We start from the raw sequence: 14,464 nt of genomic DNA, 5'->3' as shown, positions 1-14,464 counted from the left end.
TGAAAAAAATGTTGGCTTATTTCAGGGTCACTAGATCACCTGAGAGTTTATGTGCTCAAGTATTAACTCTCCAAAGAGGGTAAATTTTTTAGGATGTACTTTTTGCAGTGTAATATATTTCCATTTGTCTTCACAGACATCTAGGCTTGTGATTGTTTTTCCTCACTCAGCAGCCAGAACATTAATTTCAGCAAGACCACATTCATACAAAAAATAAGATGGAACCTTGTTGTATTTCATTTCCTTACAGCTYTCACTGCAGTGATTTACTGGAAGGAAAGACTAACATGTAATAGCTGGTGCTCACAGTGGAGGCAGGAAGACTCATGCTAGCTAGTATCCTTTTTTCTTTAATGTGTTTTTTCTCCATCATGTGGGTGTGCGTGTTATGAGTAGTTCAACAGCAACAGAAATCAGATTTGCTTGAGACATTACTGGCAAAGCTTTAGCTTGCCCAGCAACAGACTGGTAAATGGAGAAAAGGTAGCACCAGCAGTCTGCTTGTAACCAAGCTCTGTGAGCTCATTGAAACCCTGTTTGCAAACAGAATCAGTCTTTTTCAAGGGGTAAAAATCAGAAGTCATAGTCACAAATGATGCATACTGTATGCAAGCTATATAAAATTGTACCTTTATGTTAAGGATAGCTCCCCTACAAAGWGAACTCATAGCCAGGTAGGGCACTTGGCTTGGGGCTAGGGCATACTCTCCCCAAGCACGYTGCAGGCCATCACAGCGYTGTGATGGCCTGMACCTCTTCATGTTCATCCCTGACCGCTGTCATCTAGTTTAGGACCTCGTTAGCAAAGTTTTCCTCGGCTAACATTAGCAAACCGATAGTAAACTGAAACCTTCAGAACCTTAGGATGCAAGCTTGAACTGGAAAGTGGAAACATTGTGGGGAAACTGGATGCCTCAAGAAAAAAAGCAGAAAAACATCTTTTCATTTTTAAAGCGAAACAGAATTCAATGGCTCAAATCAAGACAGCTATGACACTTCTCCCATAATAAAAGGCCAATGTGTGAAAAAAGCATTCTCTGAGGTCAGGGCAAGCCCAGAAAAACCCAAACAATCAGCAGGTTCACAGCCTGTTGACACACACAGACCATGGCATTAGGATACAGATTTTCAAAAGGTAGTTATTTTCAAGCTTCTGGTATTGTACAGAACACAGCATCAGTCAGGATCTTTACCCCAAGGATCTTATCTAAACATATGATAAAWGAAGATATGATTTCCAAAGAGAATGCAGAAAGCTTCTGACTGCAGGGACCTTGGCTACTGGCAGAGCTCCAGACTGAAAACTGTCTGGCACAAATAGAGCACGAGCAGGTTTGGGGAGAGGAGCTTAACACTCATTTGCTGCCAGTGATTCCCGACTAGCTCGTGATCCATCACCAGCATTCCGAATCTGACAAATAATACTAAGTTTTGCATGCAAATTCATGATAGCAACCTGAGATGTAGTTTTAACTACAGGAAACCTCATTTATGCTTAACCTGACCGATGGTTTTTGAACACATATATGTTTGACCTTGCTCATCCCCTTTTGAGACAAAATTTATTCCACTAATGAATWGAAGCTATATTGCATTCAGTATGTCAATAGAACATATCTTGCTGCCTGGGTAGAACAACACAGGGAAAATGCTAAAAGATACTGAACACTGTATTATGTCATTATTTTACAGAAGTAAAGTAACTGTAGAGAAAAAAAAGGAAATATACCCTAAGCACAACAGAAGTAGTTTTGTGTCCTGCAGACCCTTCTGGGATTCTGAGGATAAAAACTTCTGGGTATCCCCTAAAATATTAACTGATCTCTAGGCTTGAAAGAGCTTCAGCTTTTTCCCTCCGAAGTTCCCCCTGAAATGCATTTCCCAAAACACTCTCCCTGCTACACACACTTGCCACCCATAGCTATTTCTTTGGGAAAATAAATCCCAGGCACCTAACAGGACTCCAGACTTTGTCATTATCAACATTCTGTAGGAAGGCTAAGCCCCCACAAAGCAAAGACTAAGAAGCTAATAATGAACAGAGCTACAGAACCGCTCTAAGTTACCAGAATTCTCCCAATGCTCTTCCACAGATGGGCATGTAAAGCACAAGCATTTATTCCAGACAGAACCAGTCTGTGCTTGGGGCCTTCCCAAAAACTCTGGATCACACAGCAAGATAAGTCACTGAGGCCCAGACTTTTGCTCCGGACAGCAAAGTCAGCCTTGAACATGGGAAAAAAGAGATTTCTACCCTTCTGTGCAGAAATAGAGAGGATTTTGACTCAGGCTTGGCCAATCTGAAAGAAGAGTGGTTCACAACAGTGTATTGGTCAAATCTAGTCTTGAAGGACTAAGTGTTAATGGAAATTACTACAGAATTTCAGGAGAAACGTTATTTCTGAGAAAGGAAGACAGTACAAACAAGTAAAAAGATTGCTTGATATCTCCTGCTTATTACTTTTCTCTCAAAGGTGGTAAAATGCCTTGAAAAATTTTTATCAGAGCTAAAACATGGGAAATTATTATAGAGCCCTCCTGATTGTATTATTTCTTTGGACCCATGTAAAGGCAGAATGTTTTTTTCCTCTCATTGACAGAAAACTATTCAGGAAGGAAACATAATTACAACAGGCAAAACAAAACAAAAAATTTAAAAAAAAGCCCACCACACTCCTTTCACTCTATATTCTCTGGATAGAAAATAGGTGTGCAATAAACCTATCCCTGCCACAAAAGACAATTTTTAAGTAAGTTTTTTCCATTATCTCRAAGTGAATTATACAGTAATAGCAATACTGTTGTGTCTTCTTAATGTCCATTCTGAGTATAATTCACATGAGTTATGTGCAAGTTGAGATCAAAGCCAGGATTCAAAGAAAGATGTAGCCAATTTAGTTTTAAAACATTTAATTTACTGAAATTGTCCCAGTCCAATTAGAACAGATTCTTACCTTGGCTATACAGGTTTAAGTTTATAACGCTATTAGGTTCTTTAAACTGCTTCAGATTTAAACCAGTATAAATAAGGCCAGAATGTAAAATATAGAAACTCAGTATCCAAGTCAATGAGAAGATAAGCTCAGATGGTAATTCTCTAAAGTCTTCACAGACTACTTGGGTTGTAAAGATCTATTGCTATTGATTTGCAGAGACAATAGATTTAAAAAGAAAAAAAAAAGTATTAATGGGAAGCAGGCATGACACTATAAAAAAAGATCTTCTGCAAAGTGCACCTTTTATCATGCTTGATCATCTCCTCAATACAGATATGTACTAAAAATATACTTCTACTTATGCAAACTTCCATTAAGCAGAATATGTTTTATAAACTTGAAATATCCCCACAGCTCAGATATTTCCTCAAACCACTGCTCTCTTTTATTGTCTCCAAATATATCCACAAATTTCATACGCGACACAGACATTTGGTTAACATGTGGACTTACTCTTAATGGGCACCATATTTTTTTTTTTCTTTTAAATTACGACAGTTTCTCTGTTATAAAGAGTGTTTGATAACAAGAAGCTGCAGGTGTAAAAAATGAGTCCAGTGACAAAAGTTAAGAGTTTAGATGGGGATACTGAAAGTGGCCAAGACATGATACAACGTACAACTTCTTCATCTCACTGTGTGTGGAGCCTGGACATGCATAAGGAAAAAGTTTATGTCTCTTAGGCAAAAAGAAAGCTGGCATTTCTTCTTTTTTTGAGCAACTGWCTTGGCAACCTAGCAGCTTATTTTAATGTTACAACTTACTTTCAGAAAGGGTGTTAAGGATAGGGCATGGCCAATAGCTTTAGAAGTCTAGGAAATGCAGAAGGAGGTTAGCTATCAACACAGTAGTCTGGAAAAAAAAAAATAAATAAAAGTCATCCCCTGTGTACATGTCAACTATGAGCACTCCCATGAAATCCCTGTTCTGACTCTTAGGGTGTCAGAATATGACYGATTATGGTAAATCACATCCTCACCTCCTTGCATTGCACTGACAGCACAGATTTCTATCTCTAGTTGCTGCTCAGTTTCATTCCTGATGAAATATAAGAATTAGTGAACTCAGCTGTAGGAAGCAGTGGTGAAATGCATATATTCATTTAAAACACAAGGAACAAAAAAAAATAAAATTGAAAAATATCAGTTTTTGCATGCAACTCCTTTCTCCTTCCAGCAATTTCCTATGTTTCCATCTTTCTTAGGCACATAAAGGGTAAAAATGGAGTGAGAACAGCACTCCTGCCTTACTAAACCCAGTATTAGATCCAACAGCTTACTGCCAGTTCAGGTCTTCAAATATATGCAGAAAGCTCTGCATGGAGCTGTTTCACAGATGCTAAATGCTCAAAGTAAGAGGAGACACGAGTGCTCCACCCACCGCCACTTCCTCACGCTGAACAAAAGCCAGGGTCCACCTGACACCTTGGGCAGCAGCAGCCCTTGCCACTCACTGCAGCAAGACCTTCGGTGCTGGGTTTGTAAGGCAAAGGCACCTCCAGCATTCCCAAGCTCCACAACAGTCTGACAAAGCAGGGCTGGTCCTTATTCGTGCTTTGTTTTCCCTAAAGGGGRAATGTCAAGTTCATGGAGAAGGGAATGGGATTTATATAAAAGTGCCTGCAGTATCAATGCTAATGCACTGTGGACAAAACTGTATTTAGGCAGCTCTTCTGAGATCCATATGGTGAAACTAATGGAAACATTTGGATGCAATTAAACCAGATCCCTTGTGGGCTTTCATCAGTGAGCACACTAACTCATATAAGGAAGGCCTTATAGAAATAAAGGCAGTTGAAGGATTAGCTCTTGAGCATACATCACTTTATTACTTATTTAGTTTACTGAACTCTACCAACTATATTGAAATGTAAGACATGGTCCTGTCTTACCCTGGAGCTATTAGTTCAAGAGAGSACCATTTAGCTCATCATGCCATTTGTTAAGCCACTATAGAGAGGAAGACAAACGATTCAAGTGAAAATCCATGTTCAGCTATACCAGTGATTCTGGAATCCATCATCATACCTGACCTATGCTGTACATGCAGCCAAGCTATTACCAGTAAAGAAAAAGTGGGGGAATAAAATAAATAAATAAATAAAGCTTAGGGTTTTTTATATTCTTTTTCCTTTGAGGGGACAGTATAGGAAAAATAAGAGGAGAATACAGTACTCTGAAAAAAACTATATTCACTGCAGACTTTACCATAGGATAATTAGTTTTAGTATTTTTGATGAATTTGCCCAAAGTAAACAATTTCATTTTACAATTATTTATTTTCACCAGGTTAATAAACAGTGTATGTTAATTTAATGATGAAATATGTCTCACATTAAACTGGCAATTCTCTGTTATGGGTATCTATTCCCCAGTGAGCCCTGTTTTACTACATATATTCTACATCAAAAAGCATTTCCTCTGAAATTTACATCTGTTTTATCAAGAGAGCTGCTCTTTGATCAGACAACATTCCAGTCTATATCCATATATATTAAACAAAATGTTAATTTATCTTGCTGACTCTTGAAACGTCTAGAATTTTATTACATTCTTGTCCTTTCTTTATGTTCCCTTTTGCCTTGTAACTCGCGTAGAATATTTTCACTAGCTTTAAGAGATGAAATTTAGTGTTTGTGTTTGAACTCATTTCACTAAAACAGAGATCATTCTCCAGAATTAAACACTGACCAAAAAGCACTGACATTTATTTCTGCCACCCTGGAGATAATCTACACGTAAACTGCCTCTTTTTTTCTGGATTAGTATAGCAGGCTTCACTACTTATTCCCTAGCACAGGGCTCAGAGTTTGTACCATTTTGAAATCAGATGGTAAGTCCGAGGGCACGAACAGGGGCAACATCTAAATTAGAAAAGATACACCCATTTTTTTTAAAAAAAAAGAGATGCTAAGAAAAAAAACCTTTGCCATGAAAAAACCCAAAGTTTGAGAATCCACAACACCTGAACTAAAACTGCAGCCACTATATATAAACATAATGAAAAATGAAAAAGTGTATCAGATTATACTGCGCAATGTGKGCCCACATTAACACTTGTCTTCGTTAATGGAAGCTCTGAAACCTACTTCAGCAAGACAACACAGTAAATGGTCACATTCTATTGGACATTCCCATCCATTAATTTCCACAGAATTAAATGAAAACAACAATACAATGAAGGTATTTGTCATCTCCTCTTTGCCAACTCAGTATTAAAGTATCTGTCATCAACATTAAGGCATATTTGCAGCAATAGGGTGTATTTACAGCCTTAGAAAGAAATTTCCATGATCTTACTTGGAGTGTAAGAGTAGTATTTTACCCTTTAGTTGAAGGCACCATAAAACATCTCCTATCACCAAGATAAGGATTCATGATGCTTTCACTGACTAAAACTAATACCTAATTTAATAATTTATCTAAAAAAACAACATAAAGAAACACTCAGTAGCATTTTCAATTTCTCTTCTACCACAAGAAAGAAAGAAAGAAAAGAAATTCTCRATTTCTCCTCATAGTATCAGAAGAGAGAACTGTTTCTTCAAAGTCAACTGGTGATAAAATTAATGTCATCATATGGAGTTGAGAAAGTAATTCTCCATGGACATACATATGGTGCTCACAGAAATTACTGCTTTAAGGAGTCATCTTAAGGAGCAGAAACAAGAATCCATGTGAATCAATGACATAAAAGGACACACAAGTTCCCTACGAAATACAACAGCAGTCAGAACTGAAAGTGTCTACACACGGTTCTGCCTGGGAGGAAGAACTCTTCTAGAGGACATGAGCAAAGTGCACCTTCCGCTCTCAGGTTAACTAGTTTAAATCTTATTCCGAACAAGGGCATACAAAATGTTCAGGCTTAATCAAACAATAYAAATTATTCTCAAAGATAACTACTAATTTAGGTGTCTCAAGATATTCACCAAAAAGTTCTGAATTTATTTTCTTTGAAAGCTCTAGATAGACTGTTTCCATTGAAAGGAGAAGGGTTTTTTTTTTCCCACCTCACTGTTTTCAAAACCTTGAGAATTTCTTTCCCACCTTCCCCTTTCTCCTTTAATATTTAAGTTTCTTCTTAAGTATAATCAGCCACAAAGTCAGATCTAGGAAAATGGTGATGATGACTTACGACAGCTGCATGCACAGGATAGCCATAGGCATCTCTCATGTTTAAGGAAAAATCTGATCAGACCTGAGACACRTGACAACCGTTACACTCACTGCAGAGAAAGCTACTAGACTATCAGTCCTGCTGTACTTCGGCAGATCTGGTGAGCAGATCAGGGACAGTTCAGAAGATGGCCCTTCAAAATACAATGCCCTAACACTAGAAGCAGCCAGAAAAGGATCTGCTTCAGCCTAAGGCTCACTTAGGAGTGAGAAATTCAGGTTCAGTTAGATGTCAGATTTGAAATCTCCCACAAGTTTAGGGGCTGACAGGCAGTGTACTGGCCTGAATATCTCCCCTCTCTCCTTAACAAATGTCATTCCAAGCCTGAGAAACTTTTCCAACAAGCTTTCACAGAAACACACCTCTAAGCAAGGGTCCAGATTCAAGTAACACACATTAGCCAATGAAAGATCATGCTGATACAGGACCGACTTTTGTGTCTTTCACGGACATGATGAGTTTTCCCAACCCACTTGGTAGGTAGAGGCTGCAGTGTTTCTAAGGCTCAGTTGAAAAAAATAAGGCAAAATGTCAAATGATTACACCTCTCAACTACTATGTGGCTGCATGGTATCTCTACAAGACTTCCTTCTATCCCTTGTATTTTGCATCGACCTCTGCAACCTTTGCATCAACCTCTGCAACCTCTGAACCAGCTCACCTGGATGTCAGCTGTTTCTGGCTTGCTTTTATGTTCCCTTCCCAGCATTTCATTTCAGCAGAGGAATTGCCAGGTTCTTTCTAGTCCTGGAAGTGTGGACTGCAGACTAAGCCCAGCCATGCTTTGTATTCTGAATATTTGCTCAGGTCACAAGTACACAAATAAGTCATCTTTCAAACAGCTGAAGATATCCCAGCAATGGCAAGGGTGAAAGACCCACCTCAGCTCTGCACACAGACACTTGCCACATTTGGACCTGCACTAGAGATTGGATAGGATGATCTTTAACCTGTCTCATGAAATAAGTAGCACCTTTTGTGCTTTAATATCACAGCTCTCTGCAGCTCTGTACCTTGATCACTTCAAACTCACACTATTGTTAAAGCCAAAACATGGGACTGCATTTTAACACCCATGAGCTATTAAAGAAATAAAATACTTCCTTACTGAGCACCGCAAAGCCCCATTTTGTTTTCTCAAGACAGTGAGAAGCAGATTATTTAAAACCAACACATCTGTCTCAATCCCATTACAGCAACACTGCATTTATTCATGAAAAATATAACAGTGTTTCTGAACTCCCTCTCTGTTTCATTTCCTTCCCAGTATCAATCACAAGATTATGTTTTTGGGCTTTCTGCCATGGTCACTTCACATGATAATTCAAGTCTTCGCATTTTATATAATATTTATATCTGCCACAGGTTACATGAAAGGAAGAAAGGATTATTTCTTGTAAGAAATAATCTTCTCTCTCTCTCTCTTCCCCCCTCCCCGTGTACTTGGAAAAGTAAAAAATCACCTGTTTACTTAAGTTTCATCCAGCATCCACCTTCCACAGCTGTATCTCTCATTCTCTCTMTCTCTCTCTGCCCCCCGCCCTTGTGTACTTGGAAAAGTAAAAAATCACCTGTTTACTTAAGTTTCATCCACCTTCCACAGCTGTATGAAAGGTTCCTCTTCCAATCTTTGATACAAGTTTACTTGTCCAAAAGGGGAACCTCATCTACTCTTTATTTTTAACAGGAATGTTAATATCCTTTTCAAATCATAATTTACATTCATAATAACACTAAACATCTACTATTATCAACTTGCTGTTATCCCTCATCACATTGACTTCCATGAAAGTTGGATTCTGAAGCTATTAGCATTGAAGAGCATTTTAGTACTAAATGCAGGACAAGTCTCAGGCATTTCAGGTGCAAATTTGACCAAACTTACACAACTCTGCACAAGCCATCCAAATAAGCATCCTGCATAAGCCATTTGTCATTACTACAAAACAGAATCACTTCAAAAAAATCTCTGCTACCTCACACTTTTCTCTTGACTTTGTCATTTGCTTTTTCCTTCTTTTAAATTGAGGAGACAACTTTCAAAGGTCTGGCTTCCATACATGCATAAAAGAAATGAGGGCCTGGAGATTTACTTATAGCTTAAAATCATGCAAGATGAGCACTATAGAAAGACAAAGATTGAAGACTTGAGTTGTAAAGTTAAGTAGCATAAAAAGTTGATGAGATGCAAAAACTCCTCCCTGGCCTCTACCCTGAATGCATAACACAGACTGTACATAGGACAACACCAGCACCTTGGGCAGGCAGCAAGAGTGAAAAGTTCTTCACCCACTAGCAAAGCATATGAACGTCCTGGATGTAGAAGGCATGACAAGCCTACRCTTACAAACCTATTAAGAGTCCTTGGGTGCTGAAAATAGAACTATCATTATTTTATACTTTCTTCACTACTCAGACTGATTTGTTGTTCACTTTCTAAATGAATGCATAAATTGATTAGATTTCTAATTACAAACCAACACTATTGATGGTTGATCTTACACCGAGAGAAGAGTTAGAATTATGGAAACATAAATAATACAATTTATTTTCCATATGACTAAATATCAACAAAACAAAGAAAAAAAGGGATTTTCCAAGACGCCTATGGGAATCAAGTGCCTACATCTCCTTAAAATTACTCTGGAGTTAAATACTTAACCCTTTAGGATTTATTTGAAAATTCTTAAACCAGAATTCTATCATGTGCAGCCCTGCAGAGACAAGTTGGAAGTACAAAGCAAGTAAACTCACCCATTTATTAATCCAGACTGGCAATTCAGAATGCATAATTCTTCCTTTAACCCTCAAATACACAATTAACAGTTCTATCACTTTTAAAGCTAGAAAAATAATTCTGAAAAATTAGTCACCTTTGTTGACTAGAACAAGCGCTAAAAAATTCCTCAGCAATTTCTGCCCTTTAATTTGCACCTCTGTTACTGCTTGTCTTCTACAGACATCGTATACAAAGAATAAGGCTGTAAATACACTGCACCTCTTAACCAAACCATCTCAACAGCTAAATGTCCAAAATAAATTGTTCATCTTCTTTCTCGTCTTTTCTGGTCCAACTTTTCTTTTTCATCTGGTCTTTCTAGTCTTTTCTGGTCCATCTTTTCTGGTCTTCAGCGCTTCTTTGTACTAGAATGAATACTTAGTTGACTACTTCTATCTGTGATATTTCTAAGCCATAAWTTTTTCCTGGGAAGCTACAGAATTTGAGCTCCTTAAGTTTCTCACCATAATGCACGTTTTCTTGACAACAAATAATCCACCTCTACTCTGAGCTCCCTCAATTTTCAGCATCCTTCTTAAAGAGTTTGTTGCACAACAAAGCTCTCTAACAGTTTATAGGTAATAATCTTTTCTGAAAATTTGGCCCCAATTTCTGAAATACAGTAATTTTATAAACAGATATGCTTAACATAATGGCATCTTAAAAAAACATTCAAACAAAGAGAAGTCCTGCTTGACTGTAGAAGCAAATCCTCTTTCCAAAATTAAGAATTCTAAAATGCAAAATGACCTGTATGACCATGAAGACAGCTACAGTACTGATGATCATGCTCTGCAGCAAGACAGATAAGGGGTCTGCTCCATCTCCTGGAAACATTATTTCCCATATTAAAGTAAATCCCTGGGTGCCTCCTAAGTTTATTTGATGCAGCTTCTAACTTCATTTTTTTTGGTGACCCTTTAAAACATCTTTGCCTATAACCATGATCAGGAAGTAATCCCTAAATGATTCAACAGTTTCACATAATTTAAAGTCCTTTGATCTACAACTGGCCTGAGGGCACAAAATGAAAATCAAATAACTAATCCTTAAATTAATACCATTTTACCAGGGGATACTCTTTTTGTGTGTGTGCATGCACTAAGCTTCCATTGTCAACTCTTGGATTGTCATATTGCTAGAAACACCTCAGCAGAAACTGAACATCTTTGAGTTACAGCCAGCACTATTACAGGCATCCCAAAGGCATTGTTAGCACTATGAGCACCGCTAAGGGTGAAGAWCCTCCTGCTCCAAAAAATTCCCACCTTCCTCCCTTACAACGACCCAAGTAACCAAAGGAGGTAGACACTCTGACTAGTTCTGCATCAGCTCACACTACATCTGCTCAGCCTATTCACAAAATCAGACTCAGAAAGCTATGAGAAGTTTAGCCAATACATGCTAACAACTTCTTTTTTTTTTTTTAAAGAAAGCCAGAATATAATTCGTAGGCTCATTGCCCATTTTAAAAAGACATTTCTGTCAGCAATCTGCTTGCTATCTGAAAATGCAAGAGTTTCTATCTCATTTTGAAAACTGTAACTTAAAAAACATGACTTAAATCAACACTCCCGACATTTTTGTCTCTTGTTTACCTCCACCACTCATAGAGGTTTGTTCCATACTTAGAAATTAGAATCAACGTGGATCATTTTAAATATCCTTTAAAAGACGAAGTTGTAATCTCTCATCTGTCCTGAAAACTTCAGCACTGCGAAATTACATTGCTATGTTGCACTTCATGTCTCACGTCTAAGAAACAAGGGCAGAAGCAGAAAACTACTGACTATTGCTTTTGAATTATGGTTTTTCTCCAAACAAGATGTTATGACTCAACATTTTACCATCAGGGCTTTGATTATTTTCTTAATCTACTAGAGCATATAAAATATTATCAATTAAAGGTGGATCATTCCCCAAACCTCAAAGAAAAAAAGAATCCCTTAAATTCTGAAGAGCTCCAATTCCAATCTAGGTCTGTGCATTTTCCAAAATAATTACACTGAACACTGATCTTTTCATAGGATCATTTTCTTTCCCAAACAGGAAGCAACTCAGAATGCTTTTTATAGCTGACAGATATGTCAACTTGTCAAAACTCACTCTGCAGATTCTGCAGTACATTCTATTGATACTCAACGGAATATTCATCTCAAAACCAGGTAAAAATACTACTCAGGAAAACAACATCCTAAACCATAAAGCAACTGTTTTGGTATATAATGTAAATCAACTAAGACAAACAGAACATCTCTAGTCTCTTATTATTTTCCAATTTCAGCTTTTGCCCAGTTTATTTTCTTAAAATTTGAATAGCATTTTAGAAGATGTTAGAAAAAAATGCACACACAAGTAAATCTTTTGCTTTTGGAAAGCAGGAAATGATTTTATAGCCAATACAGCTTTAGTACATCCAAATGTAAAAGCTTCTGCCAGTACAGATCTGCTGAGAAGAAAGACTGCAGAAACAGCATAGGGAAGGCATCTGCACACCTTATATCAAGTAAGGATGTCAAGAGTCTCAGAATACTTGAAAGGTGGGTACGAGTTGGGTAGTAAAGACCTGAGAACAGGAAGAAAGATGTCCTGCTCCATGAAGAATGCAGTACGCTATTGACACAGTTTCTACAGGACTAGACACACATCACCTGAAATAGCAGGGAATTTTGCAAAGCTAAGAATGAGAATTCAGACTAAAGYAAGCTATTCCCAAGAAAAACATGGTGAGAGTCTGAGATGGAATTATTAGAACTAGAATGCCTTCACAGCTCAAAAATGCTCTCTAACCCTATACAGATTTGACATTTATTATGCTTGATGTAATTACAGGAACACAACAGAAGCTAAAGCTAGCATTAGTCMCCAGTAGAAACACCATCTTTGCTTGCTGGTAGCCTCATGTGAGAAGACACAAAGAACCATGTCATATTACAACCAGGAAAAGCGCATGCAACACTGAACCTCACCCAAGCAAATCGTTCCTTGGCTTCCCTAACTCAAGAACAAGAAATTCTCATGTTCAGATACCATCTGCCTCTCAGCCTTTTACTGATTTTCTAACAATCTAATCAATTACCTGAGGGAAACAGACTGGAAGTGAGTGGCCCTCAAACAAAGGATGTGTTTGATAACACTGACACCTAGTGACCCAACTTATACACAGAAAACAAAACCCTCCAACCTCTGCACACACAGCACACAGAGGAAATGGGTTATATTTACATGAAAAAGCAAAGCCTTGTTTCTCTAAGAATACAAAAATAAGTGAGGATCTATTATAAGAATAGACATTCTCACAAAAGCCATGCATAAGTGACAGCAAGTATGACTAAGATTAAACTGAAAGTTAAATCTTGATGCAATCTAGCCTTTTCAGTTCACTCCTAAAGAACTAAACCCCAATGGTTTGCAGATACAGTCAGTATTTGATTCCAATAACTTCTACAGATGTAGTTCATTCCTCAAATCAAAAGATCCAAATATTTTTATGCTCTAATGTTGTGTGTTAATGCAATATTTAATAGCCTGCTAAGTTTAAGTTTCACCTACTTGTTTCACACATCTTTCTGTAAGACAAAGCAGCCTGTTCAGAAGTAAAAAAGCACTCCAATATAATTTGCACTAGAAATTATTTCCACCTTTCCTATGGCTTACCTGACCTTAATATGATATGTAATATCATGCTACATGAAGCATATAACTGTCTGAAAGAACAGTAAGTCTGTGAGTATCATCTTTGTTGTCTGTGTTGTATTTATAGCCAGTGTTCTGTGTTCCTACAAAGCTTCCATTCTTACCTGTTGACGTTTGTATGCCAAATAATCAAGATTTTCCAGATCTTTTCGAAACTTCTGATAGGCTTTCTGTAGATCAGCTTTGCTGGATACATTTCTTAGTGATTCAAATGTTCTTTGAAACTGTGATGGGACAGAAAGAAATATTGTCATTCACCAAGTTGTATTTATTGCTGTATTAGGATTTTATTCTATTAAATCCTAATATTATTGAGACTCAATTATCTCCTAGTATGCCATCTTCTAAAAGTGGACACAAGCATCCTTGCAATCTTGTTTTTCAATCAACTCCAGAACTCAAAGCACAGTACATATGCCCTGTGTAATTAAATTAAATCCTCTAATTAACTTCATAGATTAGAATTACATAAAAATACAACATCAGCGATCATGTCAATCTCCAAAGGTAAAGATCTTTTCCTGTGTCACGCTACAGTAAATTACAGTAAATTATCAACCTAATTTACTTGTGAACAATTTGCAAAATTGAAGACTCACCTTGGGCAAAGTGCTTACATCTTGTAGGGAAGTTGTGACAAGCTTAATTATATTTTGTTTGAGAATTAATCACAAAATTTAATACTTACTTCATATGTACACCATTATTAAAAATGGCAGTTTTGGCATTATTTGAAATGACATTATTTGAAATGGCAGTTTTCAAATAGAACAATATAAATCCAACTGTAGGGAATTATCATAGTAAGTATGTA

At 37.3% G+C, this 14,464-nt stretch overlaps 1 protein-coding gene across 1 annotated transcript in view; it reads right to left on the bottom strand.

Annotated features, from left to right (window-relative positions):
• Window positions 1-14,464, bottom strand: part of CTNNA3 (catenin alpha 3) — a 314,978-nt gene that overhangs the window by 268,092 nt on the left and 32,422 nt on the right. The window contains exon 5 of the mRNA XM_026042683.1: window positions 13,755-13,874. Within this exon, the coding sequence (XP_025898468.1) occupies window positions 13,755-13,874 (120 nt within the window). The remainder of the gene's footprint in view (window positions 1-13,754; window positions 13,875-14,464) is intronic.

The sequence above is a fragment of the Nothoprocta perdicaria genome, unplaced genomic scaffold, assembly GCF_003342845.1.
Source record: "Nothoprocta perdicaria isolate Ctin4 unplaced genomic scaffold, notPer1 scaffold_310, whole genome shotgun sequence".
Taxonomy (NCBI): domain Eukaryota; kingdom Metazoa; phylum Chordata; class Aves; order Tinamiformes; family Tinamidae; genus Nothoprocta; species Nothoprocta perdicaria.
Note: the sequence above shows the minus strand (reverse complement) of the source record. Positions and strands in the feature narration are given on the sequence as shown.